General features: G+C 42.8%; 2 protein-coding genes and 1 pseudogene across 3 annotated transcripts; all 3 read right to left on the bottom strand.

The window, feature by feature from the left end:
• Positions 1-2,700: 2,700 nt before the first annotated feature.
• LOC120690676 lies at positions 2,701-14,341 on the bottom strand (annotated as a pseudogene). The gene is made up of 13 exons (XR_005681866.1): positions 14,057-14,341; positions 13,747-13,824; positions 13,409-13,629; positions 12,946-13,149; positions 12,141-12,354; positions 11,829-12,015; positions 11,263-11,524; positions 7,536-7,600; positions 7,260-7,357; positions 4,053-4,329; positions 3,659-3,929; positions 3,402-3,543; positions 2,701-3,291 (listed from the first exon to the last, which is right to left on the bottom strand). The product of XR_005681866.1 is annotated as a peptide chain release factor PrfB1, chloroplastic-like (transcript).
• A 962-nt stretch (positions 14,342-15,303) lies between these two features.
• Positions 15,304-16,869, bottom strand: LOC120690686 (60S ribosomal protein L38-like). Its single transcript, XM_039973434.1, has 3 exons — positions 16,708-16,869; positions 16,415-16,598; positions 15,304-15,586 (listed from the first exon to the last, which is right to left on the bottom strand). Exons 1-3 carry the CDS (start codon positions 16,708-16,710, stop codon positions 15,564-15,566), a joined length of 210 nt encoding a protein of 69 aa, XP_039829368.1. The 5' UTR covers positions 16,711-16,869; the 3' UTR covers positions 15,304-15,563.
• Positions 16,870-17,417: 548 nt separating this feature from the next.
• Positions 17,418-20,334, bottom strand: LOC120690692. The gene is made up of 2 exons (XM_039973448.1): positions 20,063-20,334; positions 17,418-19,394 (listed from the first exon to the last, which is right to left on the bottom strand). The coding sequence occupies exons 1-2, from the start codon at positions 20,160-20,162 to the stop codon at positions 18,028-18,030; spliced, it is 1,467 nt and encodes a 488-aa protein (XP_039829382.1). The 5' UTR covers positions 20,163-20,334; the 3' UTR covers positions 17,418-18,027.
• Between the last annotated feature and the right edge of the window lie 1,181 nt (positions 20,335-21,515).

Genomic DNA, 21,515 nt, shown 5'->3' on the forward strand with positions numbered 1-21,515 from the left:
ATCGCTCCCTCCTGATTTCCAGCCCTTTTATGTTTGTACTAGAACAGTTCGCGGCGTCGCCGCGCAAAATATGCCCCTGCTAGTCAGGTGAATTTATACCTTTTACAATAAACGAAGTGAAGCATACCAATGCAGGGATATGGACTTGAACATTCATAGCCTAGATGCCTTAATTTACTCCCATTGTAAATCAGTCTGTGCTCTACATGCTCATTTTTGGGAAAAGGGTAGTGTGCCTAGGTGGAGGGTCAATGCAGTCGTTATTATTATTGCTGCAACATTTACTTCAAAAAAAATTATTGCCGCAACAAACAGAGAGTTGGTGCCAAGCAGCTTCAAGTATTTCACACTTGTTCAAGTCCCGCATATTCACTGACTATTGTCTTTTGAAGCCTCTACGTGCTCATTCACAGGGAGTCGGTTTTGGTTGGGGCACTACATGCTAATTTGAGGAACAATAGTTATATATCAAGATCATTTTTGTGACAAAACAGCAGCAGGGATCACTGGTCAGAATGGATGAGTACGTTGCTATGATCACTTTAAGGCCAAAATTTCTGATCGACGTTTAACAATCAAGGATGGGTTCCTCTTAATACAAAGATTCAAGGAAGGGTACTTTCGTACTGTTCTCTACGCAATCGGATGTTTTGATTTTGGTGAACTGCAGAGGTAAGCCATTAAAAGAATTGAGGCCGGGTAATATTGAAGCAATCAAGCGACATTACATGTCTGCATTTCATCTTACAGCATCTTTGCGTCTGAGAAACTATCATTCTTGCTTCTTGGTCAATCAGGTCGGTTAGCTGAAAGACGAGGGCGGATTGGAGGGTGCGGGAGTCGCCGATGTACGAGCAATGACAAGGCAGGCGAAGAAGCTCGGTGGCAGGGCTGGCCGGTTGGGATGGAACGGAGGGCGAGCAGTGGCGCCGCAAGTTGCTCGGTCGGACTCATCTGGCCGGTTGGGATGGAACGGAGAAGATAGGCAAGGTGCTCGGGCGTGCAGTCTTCCTTGGAGTGCGGTACCGGTGTTGAGCTAGCTAACGAAGAATCCAGATGAGTCCGGACCAGGCCAGCAGCAGTTGACGTCACGGGATCTTGATCCGACGTTTCTAGTAATATGCAGTCCCAATCCGACGGCTGTCAAAGTTATGATGACGTGGTGCAATAATTTTTCTGTACCGCGACGCGGTTTCAGTCTTTAAAGATACTATTTGAACAGAAATGGCGGATTGGGGAAGAAGAAATGGTAGTAGAGCTCGATTTGGAGGCCTGCCAAACACCACAATAATGGAGGTAATAAAATCAAATGAAATAAACAATGGAATTAAATTTCATGCTAGGTCGGTGCAATCTCTCAGTACTCCCTTGTTCTAAATTATAGCTCATTGGACTTTTTTAACCCTAAATTTGGCCACTCATTTTATTCAAAAAAATTATGTAATATATTGATTTTTTTGCTGTGACTTGCTTTATCAATACAAGTTATTCAAAAATAATTTAAATTTGATTATGTTTGCATAAATTTTAAATAAGACGAGTAGTCAAATTTGGTGTTAAAAAAGTCAAACAACCTATAATTTGGAACGGAAAGAGTATATGATATCCCGATTGGATATGTAGTGCTAAAAAAATGCTTTGAGTTGATAGATCAGCAATAGTGTCCATTGAATAGAGAAATGACACAAACAAGAAGCGTTGTTAGTCTATGTCTGATGAGAAGAGGAAAGAGAAATGTTAGGAACAAGAAGCAGTGGGAGTTGAGTTGTGTAAGGCTAAGAAAGGTCAAGCATTGTCTGAAAGTTTGCGTGTGGATACCAATAAAAATCTAGAAAATATCATTTATTCTCCATACTTTGTGTATTGCTGTGAATTTTTTTACCGGCCGGTGTTCTTCTCCCCCCCCTGATTTGATTTATGGGTCTTTCCGATTCGAGATCCGGCGATTCTCGGCCAGGGTGCAGGTACAGTTGGATTCATTCACTTCATTTGTAGGTCATGCTGTGATTGTACGAGATATTAATTGTCCATACTCTGATTGGAATTTTGATTGATTGATTCAGGTTCTGATTAGAATTCGAACTGATTTTTCTGAACTTAGAATTCCGATTGACGGAATGAAACATTGCCTGCTTTAGAAATACTCCCTCCGTATTGTAAAAAGGAAGTTGTTTCGGACATCGACACGGTCTCAAAAACAATTTTGACCACTAACTTTTTACTAAAAAATATAAAATATTGTCAACATATATTTTTACAAAAATACATTTCAAGATAAATCTACTTATAGCGCTTTTATATTTCTAAAATCAGCCCAAAAGAATTTATTTATAGTCAAAGTTTAAAATATTTGACTTAAGGCAAACTCAAAACGACTTCCTTTACAATATGAAGGGAGTAAGTAGAGATATAGATAGAGATAGACTAGGCAAATATATTCGTGCTCTTGCTACGGACAAAGTTGATATAAATATCAGATACATGATCAAGTCATGGAAGGATGGCTAGTCCGACTCGCATGCGGAATAGATGACACAAAGCCAGACTAAACAAAAATTTAGATGAAAACGTTACGTGCTCTAGAAATAGATATAGATGTAGATTTGATATAGACTTTTTCTTAGTCTAGATCGATAGATCATCATAAACTCTATTTTGTTTTTGAATTAACGTAGTAATTCTATACCCTGGAAACTGAAGTCAGCATAACAACAAACTGGGATTCATAGAACGAAGAACAATAAAACACAATTCTGACTGCATAAACCACATAGCCGAGTTGAAAAGTAATGCCACGCTGCTATGCTCCAAATACAACATTCATGGTTTCTTCTTACTATAGTCATTCCCATATGACCACCCCACATATGCACACTGAGTAGTTCAGTTTAGAGATGAACAATCACACACACACACATGATATGTCTATCCAGTGCACGCAGGAAATCTCCCGGCTCCCCAGGTAGAACAAGGCAGGGCGAGCAGAGTTTATTCTCCCTCATCCTTGTATCTCATCTGGGGCTTAACACGTCTGACAGGGCAGAAGGAGGCTGGGAGCACATGTAGAATTGGGAGCAGCCGGTCTTCTGATGGACATCTGCAAATACCGCGGAATCTTTTGGGACCACATAGCATCTGAAGAACATCTGCCATGATGGGGCGGTTTGCTGGATCACGCTGAGCGCACAGCAATCCTACCTCTACGCACCTCTTGATCTCCGTTAGCTGAGACTGGTCATACAGCATTGAATCAAATAACCCCTCAATCACTCCATCTTCCCAAGCAGAAGCCTGATAACAAATCATATATTCCAGGATCATCAGTTGGATTCTGGAATTAACCATGAATCAATAATTAACAGTTGTTGCGGTGTAGATATGGACGTGTGCTTAATACTTACCCATTCATCTAAACGGCATTCCCCAGGTGGTTTAAACATGCGAATACTGCCAACAGTCTCAAGGAGGGTGATGCCAAAAGCGTAGACATCATTCTTCTTTAACACAGCACCATCTGCTAGATATTCTGGAGCTATATATGCCCTGAATAGTTAAGTAAAAAATAAATGCCTTAGGTGAATAGAATGAAGCAAAACATGATCCATGCAGGTATGTACGCATGCCAATGAAATTATTTATGGAAGAAAGTCTTAATTACATCGTGCCTCTTAAAATATGATCACTGTGTATCCGCTCGTTATCACTTAACCCGTTGTCTGAAGTAACCAGCTTATTATCACGGGTGACCTGATTGTCATTCAACACTTGTGATATTCCAAAATCAACAATCTTAGGATTCATGTCAGAATCCAAGAGGATATTGCTTGGTTTCATATCCATATGGACAATGCCTTGTTCATGTAGGCAATGCATGCCCTGGGCTACACCACCAATTATCCGGGAAAGAGTGGGCCAATCAAGTTGACGCTCTGCAAAATATAAACTATATCACGGGCAGGAACTATTACGAACGGTATACAGCAAGGTTAATTTAGAAAAAAGAAACTTAGCCAAGACGTGAACTGTGATAAAATGTTTCAGTGGAAACATGCCATAGATAATCTTATCCAAGCTTCCATTCGGCACGTATTCTTCAACCCAAAAACATTCCCTTTCTGTAACTGGATGTTCTTTCCATTTAAAAAACCACGACACCCATGAAAATGATGGAGTTTGGACTTCAGGGGCGACATATCCCATAATTTTCACTACGTTTTTGTTCTGAAGCTTTGAAATAAGAAGATGAATATCATAAGAGCGTGCCCAGCTCAAGACAGGTGACTTTAAAAATGGCTTGATGGAAACCACATTTCCATCGTTTAATACACCCTGAAAACACAAAATGTAAAGTTAATATTTTTTTAAAAAAAAGCAACCGGCAAGAGCTACCGAGCATATATTGATAGAGAAGAAGTATTACAACAAAGAGCCCACACAAAATAGTATTACTAGCAAGAAACACCAACCCACCAACAAAAAACAACTAAGCCTCATCTACACCATCGATGTAGCAACATCTTGCGCCCTAGCACCCTTGCATAAGGGTTCTATGGCGGACCACCAGTATGATGAGCCATGGTAGTTGTCGTACCTGTGAGCCGACGAACCCCCTGGAGGTGTGTTTGTGTGTAGGTTCCCTGCGCCATGGAACCTGTCTGGAGGTCTGTAGGTTCGTCAAGGTGGATTTTAATTCCAACTCCGCCACTAACGGGAGTTCTCCGTAAAGGGTTTTTTTTTTTGAGAGAGCACAATGTCCCCACACACCACCACCCAGAAACTGGCCCTAGGTTGAGAGAGAGAGAGAGAGAGAGAGAGAGAGAGAGAGAGAGAGAGATGGAAGACCTAACTATAAAGCCTTCAACGAGGAATGAGAGGAGGAAATTTTATAGATGAGAGTGGAGTTTTATTCCTATAAAATTCAGTCGACACAGTTACCTAGTTTTCAGTTTTGATAATTGTACTATAAAACTGTGCACTAAGACTGGACTTAGGGGTAGTAGGCTTATGTCTCCCTAAAGTTCAAGCCACTATAGGGACATCTGTGGCCAGCCACAGAGGCCCGATGTATTCCGAGTGCAATAAAAGGAATAAAGAGTCATAAAACATTGAAAGCTTTTTGCGGCACAAAGCTATCGTGTCATCGCACAGTTACCAAGATTAGAAACTTGGTAACTGTTGTGCCGGAGGACACTCTATCATCCCATAAAACTCTTCCTCCTCTTTCCTCATAAGTGACTCTGTCGTATTAGCAAATTTGCTGATGTGACATGACATTTAATGCTCATGATACTTCTATGATACTCCCATTGAGATTGGCTTAGCGCATCCCAACTCTCCATGTAGGATGGTTTTCATCATATTAATTATACCGCCACATAAGACTTTTAGCTTATGTGGCACCATAATAGATGAGTGAGAGTAGAGAGGAAGAAATTGGGTTTCATGCAAGACTTAGTGTCAATACGTAAACCAATACGCTAGACACTACAAGTTGTCCATTGGGAGTGAGATAGTGTCTTCATAATAAATGAAGAATAAATATGATAGGTGGAAAACAGAGAGTGAGTTTAATAGAAATCCACAGCAAAACATCATGAGTTGTAGAGTGTAGTTTCTAAAGGTGATATCTTAATGATATGACAATATAGATACAATACCCATAGAAACTATGGGTTGGGATTGCCCTTCTTAATTCAATGCTAGCTTCATTGCACTATTTTCAAGGGTGTGCTGTATCATCTAAGGTCATTTCTGAGTTTCATGCACGTTAATTACATGCCATGTAGAATTATATGATGACATCACATATAATTTAAGAATAAAAAGAAGAAACCAACTTTATCTAGATGAAACTCTCTCTACACGAATACAACACTTTATGAGTCTTGAAAGTAAATGCAACATAGATCCTAGGAAACGACAATATGAAAATATGCATTGGGAGAGAGTTTCAAACATTATTATATTATTTTATAGTCTTCTTGCTTATATGGCTATCTTGGAAATATCAATATGAAACTCTCCACTGGAATTAGTCTAAAGGGGATTAGGTTGATGAAATGAAAGAAGATGTCTCAATGCACACAATTTATTTCCCGGTTTCATAGGCTACACGTAACATTTAACTGCAGTGCATCTGATTAGACACAGTTAGCTGAAATGAAACTATCTGGCTCTCAATGCTAGTATCATATATAGTCTGGGAACCGGTGCATACCTAGTTTCATCCCTATGAAACTCATCTCTTCTCTTTTCTCATTAAAACCCTGTCATATCACCGTTTTTGCTGACGTAGCGCATTAGTTCATATATTTTGTGAGTTGAATAGGATCTAGGATCTTCCAGGATTAGTACGGATTATTAGGCCTTGTTTGTTTCCACGGACTTTTTAAGTCCCTGTCACATCAAAAAGAATCTTACTGTTTTGGAGTATTAAATAAAATCAGTTTATAAAATTTTTTTGACAGCTGAGTGCTAATTCGCGAGACGAATCTAATGAGCCTAATTAATCCATAATTTGTTACAGTAATGCTATAGTAACCATCCGCTAATTATGGATTAATATATCTCATTAGATTCGTCTCGTAGTTTAGCCCCAGGGTTCTGCAGTTAGTTTTATAATTAACCTTTATTTAATACTTGTAAATACTAAGATTCTCTTTGATATGACATGGACTAAAGTTTAGCCCCTCGAACCAAACAACCCCTTAGTTTTATGCAGTTATTAACTTATTAGAGTTCAATTTTTTTTCTTTTAAAAATTGTCTTTTTAGAAACTAGGAACCACAATAATAACTATATACAAAAATAAAAAAAATCTAAACCCTAAACTATAGAACTATTCTAGTTTGGTTTTTTTGTTATTCTTTTAACCAAAACTGTACAAGTCAATGAAACCTGCTTTTTGAGAAAATTCAATGGTATAGTTGGCAAATAAGCACATCATTGCAAGTGCAACACAATACAGACATATGATCAAACAATATGACAAAATCACAAGAAGTCCAAGACCTAATTTCTGTGGTGATAATATCATAATAAGCCAAGTTGTTGTAAACCATAATTCTATTCGAAGTTAAGAACCAAAATATAAACAAAAAGCCAACCAAGCCTATTCTAAAAACCAAAGGAAAAACTATTGAGCCTCAATAAGCCATACATAGGTTATTTCGATCCAATTTTGATTTCCCTTTTTTTCTGGTCACTCCTACCAGCAATGGCAACGATCATATGAATAATCCGAAACAAAATAAGCAAACCTTGTAGACAGTAGAATGACCACCCCGGCCAATGATGTTTTCAGGTGCAAAGTTATTTGTAGCGACCTCCAACTCAGATAACTTGAACTCTTTGAATGCTGATGGGAAACGAATGGATTCAATTGTGAACTGTAGCTGTAATATATATTTATGGTCTGATGTAGCAAAGTGGTAAATACTGATAGCTTTAAAGAAAAGATGTGACGAGCATTGATAATAACATGTACACTAGCTAGCCTATTGATGCCAACAAAAATAACAGAAGAAGCAACTCACCTAGCACGGGAGCAAACTGCGCTTGGCTTCCTGTTAGGTTGTTCCTCTCACCGTTCAATTCAGATCTGCCATGTCCATCCAAAGTAGAGGGATATTGTAATGCAGGTAATCAATCGAAATAGATAAAAAGATAGTAGACATGCATTTTGAAATCTACCTCTTGTCGTTCAATAGCCTATGTAATTTGAGAAATTTTAAGAGCCGTTAAAGAGTTCAGATCCAATGGCTAAAAATTAGGAGGAACCAGTTACGAAGAACATAAAACGTCGACCGGAACCTATTATTATGTGGACCAGGAACCACTCATAAAAATAATAGTAAGTATTTTAGTATTTTTTATCCTTTCAATTAGGGATGCAAGTGGGTACCTACTTGTATTTTTGGGTTTGTCATTTTAGTTCATTTTCTCTCCCAAATTAATTACGTAGCATGCTATTCTAGTCCATTTTATCAAATTTTAGATCGACCCCAAAAGAAGTGGGACTTGCATCCCTACTTTCAACCAATAACAATCGATCGATCGAAGTCACCCATCTTCATTGCTGCCACCGCTGGCGGCCAGTCCCGTATTTGTGCTGGATAAAATGACTAAATTGCCCTCGGTTAAATAAAACACCTTTGATTAAATCAAAGCTCTAGAAACTTTGCGGAGGGAGGAACCGGTGGTTCCTCTCAAGCAACGTATCAAGCCTCATGTAGTAGATATTGTAAAATTGTGGATTAATTCTACACTCAAAGCTCAATGACTCAACAGCTCATCAGTTGAACAATAAAAATTGGTTGTCAATATATAATACTCCCTCTGTTCCAAATTATAAGTCATTTCAAGAATCTTGGAGAGTCAAAGTTTTTCAAGTTTGACCAAATTTATATGACAAGATAATAACATTTATGATACCAATTATGTATCATTAGATTCTTTGTTAGCTATATTTTCATAGTGCACCTATTTGATGTCATAAATCTTTAGATTTCTCTCTATAATTTTGGTCAAACTTTGAGATGGTTTGACTATCCAAGATTCATGAAATGACTTATAATTTGGAACGGAGGGAGTACTTGACTTTGCTTTTGAACCACCGACATCAGCGAATAATCTAAAAGTACATTAACTTCTAAAAATTAAGATTACAAGTGACTTTAGACAATACTTACAATTTTGAAGGTTCTGGTATATATAATTCTGTATCTTATTAGATCATAGTGCCATAAAAGAGGGACATATATATCTGACCTGGCATGATTAGTTGAATAATTGCTGTTAAGTGATGTCTCGGTCACTCGTGTATCCTGAAATAGGAAAATGACTCAAGGAAATTAAAACTTCTACATCCCCTATTCGAGCAAAAAATAGTTCCGAAGATATTCACCAAGGACTCATTAAAACGACCCGTGACCAAAAGTTACAGATGCTGCTAAGCAATGGTACCTCTTGCTGCCGGAGCAGAGGCTGGCCGCCAGCCTGCTGGGTGTTTAGTAACACAATGGTGGTGTGGGCATTGATAGCGAAGGACGCCAGCATGACTTTGCTGAGGATGTCATCTTTCACCCGGCGCAGCTGTTTGGACAGGTCCCCCGCCGCGACAAGGCGGCGGATGGCGCTCCTCTCCTGGCAGGCCATGACGAGCTCAAGTGCCTGATGGAGGCACTCCTCCAGATCCCCCAGCGCGCCGCCCAGCGCCGGGCTGTCGTTCATCATCCCCGTCTGCTGCAGCTGCGACAGGATATCGCTGAGTCTGAGCACCCTGTTCCTGATCTCGCGGCAGTCCTCCTCGTTGTGGCGAACCGTGTCCACCGCTTCCTTGATCGCGAGCCCAAGCTTCACGATCTTCTCCACGCCGGCCACCGGATCGGCCATCTATGCATGCCCCTCGCCTGTCAGTCGACAAGGGGGTACAAGCCTGCAAGAACTCAAGAAAAACAAAGAGATGTCAATAAACTTCCTCTCCTGGGCTCCTGGCCGGCCCTGTAGGCATGTACCAAGCTATCGATCGCCAAGCAAAAACTTGGTCACTAGCAATAACTCCTTTTACCTGGAAACTTCTACAATTCCGAGTTCGTCGAAATGTTAGCTGGGTGCCAGCCTGCCAGGTGAGAAGGAAAACGAGACTCCTGGCGAGGCCTTCGCAAGGAAACGCAACGAATGGAGCTCCGTTTTCTAGTCCACAGCCGCGTCGTGTAAAGTCAAACCGTGTTGATTCAACACTGTTGAACTTCCAGAAATCCAGTTCCGCACGCGAGCGCCGGCGAGCGTCCGAGCGGTCGATTTTCCGACCGCGTGGCTCGTGCTCCCGGGCGTGGGTTCCCCCGACAGCTTCTATTTTTCATGTCCTTCACGGGAACAACACCACGGCTGTGTTTATCCCTGGAAAACGGGTAGAAAAAATCACATCGAACACTATAGCACATTGTAGCACATTTCGTTTATTTGTGGTAAATATTGTCATACCATGACCTAACTAGGCTCAAAAGATTCGTCTCGCAACGTACATCAAAACTATGTAATTAATTTTTTTAATTACCTACATTTAGTACTCCATACATAGATCATTTGTTATATTTAATATTTCGATGCGATTTTTTGAAATTTTTTGGGATCTAAACACACCCAACATCAACTCTGCCTCCTCCAGGTGTTGCAGTGCGATTTCGCTAGATGACTGGTAGCAGCAGTGCCTCGAGTCGCGTGCGTGGGAGGGAAGAGCCTTCTCGCCCAGCGAAAAGTATTCTGCACTATTTATCTATTAAAAAACTAGTTGAGCCGGCCACGTCGCCAACCAGGAGGCCTAGCCCATGTTTAGTTTGGGATGAAATTTTTTATTATATCTTTGACTACTAATTTAGAGTATTAAATAAATTTAATTACAAAACTACATGCAGTACCCCTGATAAATTCGCAAGACCAATCTAATAAAACTTTCGACCGCACAATTAAAGGATGATTACTGTAGCATCAATACAGCAAATTATGTATTAATTACCGTCATTAGATTCGTCGCGAAAAATTACACCCATTTCTGAAAAAAAATTAAAAATAGACTTCATTTATACTCCATGCAGATATTTGTTTCTTTTATATAATTTTGATGTGACACGTAACCACACACACGGCCCTTAGTGGGATGGGGTGGAGGCGTGGAGCTGCCGAGCTGGCCGCTGGGCACGGAGCAGCCAAGGTCCATGCTGGTTGTGGGGCCTGCACGCTACTTGCCTAATCTTAAAGGAAAACGATAAAAGAGAAAACGTGGGGCGGTGGAACAGTGGGACTGTGGAAGGTTGTCAGATAGTTCACCGGGAGACGTGCTGGCGCGCGCGGATTAGAAACCTCAATTTGAGCTATCCGTACTCGTTATTCTTTAAAAATTTATCCTCTAAAATAATGATTCCGTGGTCATGGAGATTCTCTCATCTATTTCTAATTCTTCCGCACTCGTCATCCTCTATATCTCAGTCATCTACGTTTTTTTTACTCAAATCTACCCTACCCACTTCTTCTATAGCCACTGACGAGTGGGACCTACCCAAACCTTATCCATTTTGGTTTTATCCATTACGATTCCTAAATCAAGAAATAAGATGCTACTACTATGAATGAAAGTCTACTACATCAGGAAAAGAAAAAAAAACGATGAACTTTGCACCACAAATGGATACTACTGGATAGGAGGCAGTCACTTGTCGCTTTGCTCCTCAACATCAGCTGGAAGTTGCTGCGGTGAGCTTATACCTGAGGTACGCTTTGACAAAGGGGTCGAGTTCACCATCCATGACGCCAGCGATGTCCGAAGTTTCGCACCCCGTCCGGACGTCCTTGACGAGCTTGTACGGGTGGAAGACGTAGTTGCGTATTTGCTGCCCCCATTCCGCCTTCACCATGTCGCCACGGATCTGCTTGATCTCCGATGCACGTTGTTCCTCCGCGATCACCAGCAGCTTCGCTTTAAGCCGACTGAGAGCCTTTATTTTGTTGGCCAGCTGACTCCTCTCCTCTGCAAAGTTGAGCATTGCAAAAACAAACGTCAGGTTTATGTCATATAAACTGCAGTTGCTTCCAATTCTTGATTTTAAAGATATCTTATTGTGCGGGACTGACAACCCGGAATTAGAAAAGGCTGAGAAAATATTTCCTATCAAATATGGTCAAGATTAAGGGGTAAAAAATTCTTGTAATTTCAGGAGGGCATCATTTAGTTTTTCAAATCTTTTTCTTACTACCAATTCATTACTACATTTTGTTACTTTTCCATGACTATATTCAGCATATGTGGTGCAGGCTGGCCTGGAATGGTGTACCTGAGCAACGAACTGCAATGCCAGTAGGAATATGGACCATGCGAACAGCCGTTTCCACCTTATTCACATTCTGGCCTCCTTTACCTCCAGCTCTTGTGAAGCTTATCTCCAGGTCCTCTTCAGGTATTTCCACAGCCATGGATTCCTCCGGTAGAAGAGGTATAACCTCAACACCAACAAAGCGTGTCTGCATAAATTAGTACATATAGCAGAAAACTAAGAATTGGAAAGGAAGGACAGTCTTACCCCATTTAGCTCATGAAAACGTGCTGATAAATTTACTGAACTAGAACTGTGAAATGAAAATATTACCTGCCGAAGCCCTTTAGCGTTAAATGGTGACTGACGGACAATCCTGTGTGTTCCTTTCTCACCAGAGAGATAGCCATAGGCATATCTTCCCTCTAGTTCAACTGTTGCTGATTTTATACCAGCCTCTTCACCAGGTGATTTCTCAACTACTCGTCTTGTAACGCTGCTTCTCTCCCCACCTTACATACATCCTTAGTAACATGTCAGCCCAATCCTGCAAAGGCCGAATAAAGCTTTAACAGAATGCTAGCATACTTCGTGTAAGCAAACACATGCTTCCAATTGAAAATTTCAGCCATTGCCATTCTTACACGAGACCAGTACATAACTATATATCTACATATATAGAGCATAGATGTAACAAATCACGATGTGCATCAGTGCATATTGCAAGCCAGTAACATAGTGCATAGAGTAGTCATCAAGAATGCCATCCCTGCATCATGGTTCACTGTTTGTATTTTTCAAAACTGCTAAACTTCCAACATCTCTGGACTAGTTTTTCATTTTTAGTGTCTCTTCATAGTATCATGACAGCCCTTTTTAGTTTTACGAGAACAGATAAGACTAAGATTTGCATAGGGAAGCTATTGCAAAGTTTATAGTTGGCAATACGAAAAGAAAGTAACAAGCTTAATTTCTTCCTATGTAAAGTACCAAATGACAATACATGTAATCTTTAAAAACTAACAATAGTGTTCAATCTTTGTTTGTGAATACGACCATCATGCGTAACAATAGTGAGTTTAACTAAGACGTATTCTCAATCGATACAAAGAAAACATGTAACACAGTGAATGCTTACCTGAGCGTCAGTGCCACCAGCACCAGCAGAAATATTAATTACAGCACCTTCCTTGTCATATGGTCCAGAAAGAAGCTGTGTCATCTCAAAGTTATCTATTGCCTTATTTAATGACTTTATAATCTTTGAGGCCTCCTCAAGAAGACCAGTATCTATGGAATCTAATTCTTCAGTAAGCTTCACAATGATCTCTGCTTCTTCAACCTACCAGCAGAAAGAAACACTACAGATAAGAACTAGTAGTGTGCACACCAAATTGTTGCCACACGGCATTCTTCTTCCACCAAAAGTGATAGCATATACAATTCAGAACAGAAGCAGGGACATGTGCAGTAGATTCTTATCCTTGTCAATTAATTATCATGAATTGCATAAATATGCAGGTGCTACAAATGTGTCATAACCATTATCATAGGAACTGTGAAATGGTAGAGTTCATCAGCAATGCCATGAGGACTCAAACCTGTGACTTAAAATCGTTGAGAAGCTTGACTCTGTCTTTGACCTCAGTCAGAGAAACTAGTATCCCCTGTGCCTTGGAAGGATCATCCCACAAAGAACTATCTGCTGACTTCTTCTCAAGCGAAGCGATCTCCTCCATAAGCTGTTCCAAACCTGCAGACTGCCTGACTTCACTGACACGCTCTATAGCCAACTCAACCTCCTTCCGCAAAGCGTAAAAATCTGCAACATTTTTCAAAGCTATATATTGGTCGAATCCCGGGCGTTTATGTACCATAAAAATTAGTGGCCTTACTCTTAGCAAATGCAACAAGTGAAGAATGCGAGCAGAAATGTTACCCTGCATAGCCCATTCGACAGCCTCCGGTTCATCTGCAACACTTGATTCGTTTCCAGTCCCAGCGGATGCAGATTGCACTGTGTTGATCCAAGTCTGTCAACGTTTCATCCAGAGGATAAGAAAACTAACGCATAAATCACCAAATCTTTTTTGAGCCAAACTAGCAGAACCAGCTGCAGTTCTTCTCTTGAACTAAATCCATCCTCATTTAATCTTATGTAACTTGAAATTAAGAGGTTTGGTTGCAGAAATTTCGTATATCAGATTGCATATGGTTGCTTGCACGAAGGAATGAGGAGACAGACTCACCAGGAACAGAGCTCCGGCGGCGGCGGCTGAAACAAACGGAGAAGGGGGAACGGCCCGGGTTGAAGCTGCTGCGAGAGGTGCAGCAGGGGTATTGAACGGCGGCGGCGACCCGCGCGGCCGGTAGAAGCAGCGGCGGGCAGTCAACCATGCCGTTGCGAGACGCGTCGACGCCGGCGCAGGGCCACGGGTAGGGACGCCGTGGGAGGACGGAGGAGGCGCTTCGCCGAGGGGCTTGGAAGCGGAGGGCGCCCACGCCGAGCTCGCAGCGGCTAGCCAGGGGATTGGGGAAGGAGGGATTACAGTGATAAGGATCTGACAGTTGATATTAAGCCCCTGAAATCCCGCTGACTGGAGCAGTTTGGCGGAGCGGGAGCCAAAAATATTGGCTCCGCGCGGCTCCTGCTCCCCGTTTCCCCTCCTTGCCCTCGGGAGAGAAGTGAGGCTGGCAGAGGGAGCAGTAGGCGAGCGGCAGGTGGGTGGCCGGGAGCTCGCGGGGTGCGCAGACGCGGGCGGTGGCGGCCGGCGGCGTGCACGGCGGTGGGCGGGAGACGGGCGCGCAGCGGCGCGCGCGGAGGGGGCTGATGCTGAAGGCAGCGGCCAGCCAGAGGCCGAGCAGGACCGGACCGATGCGTCGCGCAGCCCGGATGGCGATGACCAGCAAGAGGAAAGAGACGTGGATAAGGAAAGAACGGGTAGGAAAGAGGTGCGGTAAAAAAAAGCAATGGAGCCGGATAATAAAGGAAGAAAAGGAGGTGGTAAAAAAATGTAACCGAACCGATAACAAGCAACAAGAGGATGTGATAATAATAATAAAGGGTTTCTTTAAAAAAATAGGAAAGGGTATGTTGGACATTTCATCTGAGAAATCACTCCACCAAAGAAACCACACTTGAATCCATTTCAATTGGAGTGAAGCCTTGCCAAACAGACCCTAAACCATCAAAAGCAAAATATACGTGTCAAAAAAAAAGCAAAGTATAACTGACTTGAAGTTTTTTCCTTAAGATTTTGTTTTCTCGAAAAAAAATATTTCAACTTAAACGCCAGAACCTCAAAACACTTAAAGCTTCAATGAACAAACGTTTTGCTCGATTTTTCAGTCTTGTATCTGATCAATATTACAACAAAACGTTATCTCGAACTGCTAAGATATTACAGATAAAATACATGAATATAAGATTTTCGAATGGCTGCACAGCGTAAACTCAGAATTTTGAACAGAGAAGGAATCTGGAGAAAGCAGAATATATTTCACAAAATTCAGACTCAAAACGATATTGATAGGCGACAAAATTCAGACTCAAAACAATATTGATTGGCGGTTATCTTCTCCGCACGGGAGTACCATTACACTACAGGATCATAGGTCCAATACTGATTCACTTCCAACATTACACTTTTCAATCAAACTCAAACTTAACATGGCTTAAGCCACCTATGCATTGTACTAAAGAAATACTGGAGGGCAAACATCTCTGACACCGAAAGGCGTAGTTCGGCTTGCTACTTAAATCTCCTGAACGCTCAAACCTGCAAAAAGGAAAAATCACAATCAGTATGTGTGAACTATAATAGCAACCAAATCGTACACGTACGCACATCATAAAAGCAATGAAATAGATGCAGAACACTGGACCTGATATCAAAATGACTTGGCACCATGCAGAAAATGTAAACTTCAGGATTCACATAGCATGTCAACAGTGTGATCATATTTGCAGCATGAATCTAAGCATTTTATTCTGCGCGACTTATTTGGATCTAAGGTTAGAACTTACAATAGTCTGAACAATAGTTGGATAAACGCCAGCTCAAAGTTACAATAGTCATATATGTACTGTCATAAGCATACTATGACCAAGGGCCAATCATCCTATTTTTGTGGTACAGTGACAACAAACCAAATAGTTGGCGACAAGCGACAATAACTGCAAGCCATCAGAATGAAAATATGATTATACGTTATCTATATAGGACTATCTAGAATATAGACTATCCAGAATAACCTATATGACTATCCACTTATTTGTCAATGGTAGCTTGTGTCTGTGTCATTGCCATTATACTGAATGTCTCAGACATTGGATTCTAGGCTCAATCAAATTCGTATGACACATAGAACAAGTCAATGTAATTATGAAACTAGCAGGATTTGCATGCAACCAGCAAACAACCCATTGTACCAAATCAAGTACAGGTATTCAGCCTAGCCAGGGCGGCATGATCTAAACCCGCCATCCGTTGTGACTCATCCCAAACCACCGGGACGACACAATCGACTGGCAAGCAGGCAAAACGAACGAAAGGTCTAGCAGCCGATGGATGAAGGGTTCATTGACGGAGCAACGGAGCACGAACCTGGCGGGAGCGATTGCTTGAGCTTGGTGGCCTTGTCGGCGTCGTGGACGCAGAGGGTGTAGAGGTACCTGGAGCAGCGAACCTTGAACTTGACGGCGCCCTTGGCCCGCTTGATCCGCACCGACCGCGCGTCCTTCCTCCGCGCCGTCAGCAGGAAGTCCTTGATCTCGTGGATCTGCTTCGGCTGCCGATAAAAGGGGGGAAACGCGAACGAGTCAGCAAACGCAATCATCCTGCCGGCGCTCAAGCGGGCGGCCAACCTCCCGCGCGTGGAGAAGGGGTGGAGGTCTCACCATGGTGGCGGCTCGGGTAGAAGACGCGCTGCCGATGCGAATGGAACCGCGGAGAACTCGGCGGCGGCGGCGGCGGAGTGGGGTTAAGAGGAGTGGAGAGGGTACCGGAGTGAGATCGCTTCAGGCCCAATTCCACACTGTCCATCCAGGCCAACCCGATATGGACCAGGGCAGCCCAATAGTGTTCTCGTATGTACACATCTTTCTCTCTTGTCTTCGGCACCCCCCCCCCCCAAAAAAATACTCTTTTCTTTCAGACTCTTAAAAAAAGTTATGAACTGCTTTACCTCTACTATGGGTATGGCTTGCAGCTTACACTGTTCCGATATAATGATGTGGTTGGCTTGTAGATTTGAAATACAACTCAAAAGAATAATAATCCTGCAGATGCCATGTGTCAATAATACATGATGTCATCTTCCACAGATGAAAGCATCAAGGCAGCAATCTATGCTAGTATGCTTGGTTGATTATAATTTCTCTACAATTTCGAAAACACATCGTAGAAGTAGCAAAAAGTTAAATCTAGCTAAAGTTACAGATGGAGGTGGAGGGTAACTGACAGATCAATCCACAGCATAAAAAAAATAGATATGATCTAAGCAAGGCATACTGGAATTGTGATGGGTGTTGGAATTAAGATTAGGAAGGGGTTTATCATATTTATTAGTTTCGCGGTACATGTTTAATTAGTTCAAATATATCATCAATAAACAAAATCAAACTTGATCAATTATGAATGGAGGCAAAGATAATGAAATTTAAATAAGATACAGAAGAGACATGCCAATGATCCAGCAAAGGACATCAGTGGCGGAGCTACATGTCGGCAAAAGAGGCCCATTGCCCCCCTTAGATCAAAATAAAATCACATAGGTATATACATAGATATATGCAAAATTGAAGCTTTCAAGGCTCATCTTGTGTACACCCAATCACCCAGACTGGCAGCCATGCTAGAAATTGCAGACGGCACGCAGCGCCGAGGTGACTGGCGCATCGCCGCTCATGCCTTGTCGCCTCGTCATCCCCCGCCCCCCGGTCTACGGTCTCCATCGTCTGCCGGTCGCCGGCGTCTGCAGCCGGTTGGGAGATGAATCGGACTCTGGCTGCCGCAACCCATCAATCTCAATCAGTTTGTGGTTGATCCAATCCCTAGCGCCACCTGCGAGGAACATACTTCTTCCTCCTTGGTTCTTAGTCAGGGAAAAATAGCCCCCCCTTCGATTCATTTCTAGCTCCGCCACTGAAGGACATGACAGCGTAATTCAATTTTTTTTTTGTGGGGCACAATGTGACTCGGTTTTAACTAGGAAGACTTCACTCATCGCTCGATGGCCCAAATTGCTGCCAAATATGATCAATTAAGTCCCTTCTTACTTGGTTTTTTGCTGGTTGAGCACAAATAGTATCATTTCTCTGGAGTACAGTGGCAAAGCAATCGGCAGGGCCATTGTTTATGTTTGATGGTAGAATAGCAGATATGCCTGAAGGTTCACTTGGTTCCAAATAAGCACTTGCCATGTCTTTCTCATCTTCAATTGTCATGTTATGGAGTATGATGCAAGCTTGTATGATTTTTCCAAGAGTAGCTCGTTGGAAAAAACGTATTGGACCACAAACAATGGGAAACCGTGATCGCAGGACTCCAAATGCTCGTTGGGTACCTTTCCTTGCCTCTTCTTGATATTGTGCAAACAATCGTTCCTTTTCTGTTTGAGGATGAGGTATTGTCTTCACGAATGCAGTCCATTCTGGGTAGATCCCATCAGCAAGATAGTAGCCCATATCATATTGTCTCTTGTTGATGGAAAATTGCACCCGAGGAGCTTGTCCTTTCAACACCTCAGTGAAGAACAATGATTGATTGAGCATAATGATGTCACTGTTGGACCCAACAACACCGAAGAAACCATGCCATATCCAGAGGTCTTGCGAAGCAACAGCTTCAAGAAACATTGTGGCCGCACCATAATCGCTATGATTAAGTCGACGCATCCATTTAGGTGGGCAATCATCCCACTCCCAATGCATACAACCAATGCTTCCCAGCATACCTGGGAAGCCACATTCCTCACCAATTTGTAGCAGATGCTGCATATCAGAACTAGTAGGGCATCGCAAATATTCGCTGCCAAACTGGTCAATCAGCCCTTCCGCGAACCGCTCCAAACATTCCATTGCTGTACTCTCACCAATCTGTACATATTCATCAACAGCATCTGCAGGGGATCCACGAGCTAACATACGAATAGCCGTTGTGCACTTCTGCAGAGGTGAGAGCCCTTGTCTAGAAAAACCATCCCTCCTCCTGGTGAAATAGGGAGACCACTCACCTAGAGCATGGACGATACGTAGAAAGAGGGGTCTTCTCATCCGGTACCTTGTTCGGAAGAGTTGGTCGTTACAGATGGGATTTTCAGAAAAGAAATCAGCAACAAGCCGTTCATGGCCCTGTTCATGATTTCTCCCAACAAACCTCCTGCTGCCACTCCGGCGGCGAGATGTACCAGTTTGTTGACCTTCAATTTTCGCTTGAATCTTCACAGTGATCCGCTCAAGAAAATTGTGCAATATACTTTGCTCAGTGATGAATTCTTCCATAGTGTATATGCCCGTTGGATCAATGGCGTCAGTATCTTCAGAATCATCCGAGCAAGAAGGCGTGTCTGATTGATGGAGCATACCTGCAAAGATAAACAAATGGCTCATGTTTCCCTTGAAAAGGTGGCATGCTCCTATTATCTCATATGAGGATGACGGTAAGCAGCAAAGTTGGCTTTATTATGATCATTTGTTTGCTAGGTGCATGTGCAATCAATGAAGATAAATAATCTATACTCCATCTAAACTCATATCTAGATTCTAGAGTGTGGCTAATTATCATCATGTTAACTCCTACTTGCAATCTCTAGGCTATTATTGTCCAAGCAATTCTATCTGAACCAGATGATCTACTGCAAAGAAAAGATAACAACCAACAGTGCAATAGCCAACGTTATAAAAGATCACACTGCCCCTGAACTTAATCCACCATCCATGGGTCCATATTCTGTAGCTATGGATTCTATACTTCCAAATTACCTAGGTACACTACATTACAAAGATAAATCTCTATGCTCTCTATGGATGCTACGCTACCATGTATTAGTATACTTAACCTTAATACCACCCACTCATCAGCTACTGTGAAGCTGTGACAGTAATGTTCTGTGGAAGCCAACTGAATGAGCAATTGGACACTACCTTAACTAATCCAACTAATAAAAATCTCAAAATCTGAAGCAAAACAGGCGGGAGTGGCATTGGATCAGGCATAAACTCACGAGAATAAGATGAAGAGAGAAATGGTTACCTGCTTCCCCGCTCATCAAGGACGAGGAGTCAAATGTAACATGCCGGTTCCCGGCTGGATCACCCTCACCGACTTCAGGCACCGGCGCCGACCGGCTCATGGAGCAGCTCGCCGAGACAAGAGCGGCGGTGGCTGCAGTCTGCAGAGGTAGATCGAGGAGCGGCCGGTGGCGGAGGACGCACAGGCCGAGGGGCTAGTTAGGGTTTAGAACCGTCGCCGAGACAAGCAGCGTCGGCGCAATGCTATGCCGGGTCAGTGGTCACGAGGACACGAGAAGCAGGATGCGCCGGCTGACGGCGTTAGGGGCCGCCGGGGACGCGGCCGGCAGGAGCGCGAGACGGCCCGCGGGGACGAGAGAGAGAGAGAGAGAGAGAGAGAGAGATAGGCCCAAAGATGTTGTGGGCCTCTTTCTTAGCCCTGCAGCCCAAGTGGAGACTATGGAGATTCCTTTGAAGAAATATTTACAGCAAAATAAATTCAATTATAGCAACTGATACCCTGCTAAATTCCCTGAGCGTGATCACACGTTATTAAGTCCACTCTTCGCCTTGCCACAAGTTTCAATTATCCCTCCTAGATTACCCAAAGATGAATCTCGTGAGAGGTTGCAGCATCCGAGAAAATCGCGTTGATCCATCCGCCAGCTGCAAAGATAGTTAGAGTCCTTCTCTATAAAATTTACTAACACAAACCATTCAAGGCTATCCAGTAAAATCGCGTTAATATTATTTATTGCAGATCGTACAGTATTATTCCAAGATTGGCGATTATCGTCACAATAAAAAATATTAAAGACGAGGTATGCCAACCTGCTCGATCAGACACTTACAAGTATGGCTGAACATATTACCCGAACCCCGAACCCGAGAAATCCGAGCTCGAATCCAAAAAACCCGAACCCGAAAACCCGATCACTATTTTGGGTAGTAGGTTCCGGTACCCGAAATTATTACGGGTAATTCGGGTTTAAAACCCTGGTACCCGAATTCTAAAAAAACCCGAACTTCCAGCCAGGCCAACAGCCCAAATATTTTCGGCCCAGCCCACTACCGTATCTCCAATAACCCTAGCCTCCGCAGCACAAGACCACCAGCAAGCTTCCAGCCGCAGGCCGCAGCTCCTGATCTCCCATGGCGGCGCCGGCGCATCTCGACGGACGCCAAGCCTGCACCCACCGGCCACCGGCAGCGCGAGTGTGAGATGGCTGACGACGTCGCTGTCCTTATCACTGCCCTCCTCGTCGAGCTGCAGCGGCGGCATCCGGCGCTCGACGGGGCTTCAATTAGATGCAAGCGTGCAGGGCCGCAAGGGGCAAGGCCGCAAGGGGCTTCTCTCGATAGCAGCGTCAAGGTGTAGCAGGCTAGCACCTTGCACCTCATGATTGATTTGAGGTATTTTTATATGATTGGAATATTGGATCTTTGTGTGGCTAGAGGAAAAGGGAACAGGGATG

Source organism: Panicum virgatum, chromosome 2K, assembly GCF_016808335.1.
Source record: "Panicum virgatum strain AP13 chromosome 2K, P.virgatum_v5, whole genome shotgun sequence".
Taxonomy (NCBI): Eukaryota; Viridiplantae; Streptophyta; class Magnoliopsida; order Poales; family Poaceae; genus Panicum; species Panicum virgatum.

Bases quoted from the DNA above. Each gene is read 5' to 3' on its own strand.
- LOC120690686 (XM_039973434.1), bottom strand. The intron at 15,587-16,414 runs GTTCGTGCTCCG...TCCTTTTTGCAG, and splicing joins CAAGCAATCGCTCCCGCCAG to GTTTGAGCGTTCAGGAGATT.
- LOC120690692 (XM_039973448.1), bottom strand. From the start codon at position 20,162: ATGAGCCGGTCGGCGCCGGTGCCTGAAGTCGGTGAGGGTGATCCAGCC. The intron at 19,395-20,062 runs GTAACCATTTCT...TTATCTTTGCAG, and splicing joins CTTGATGAGCGGGGAAGCAG to GTATGCTCCATCAATCAGAC.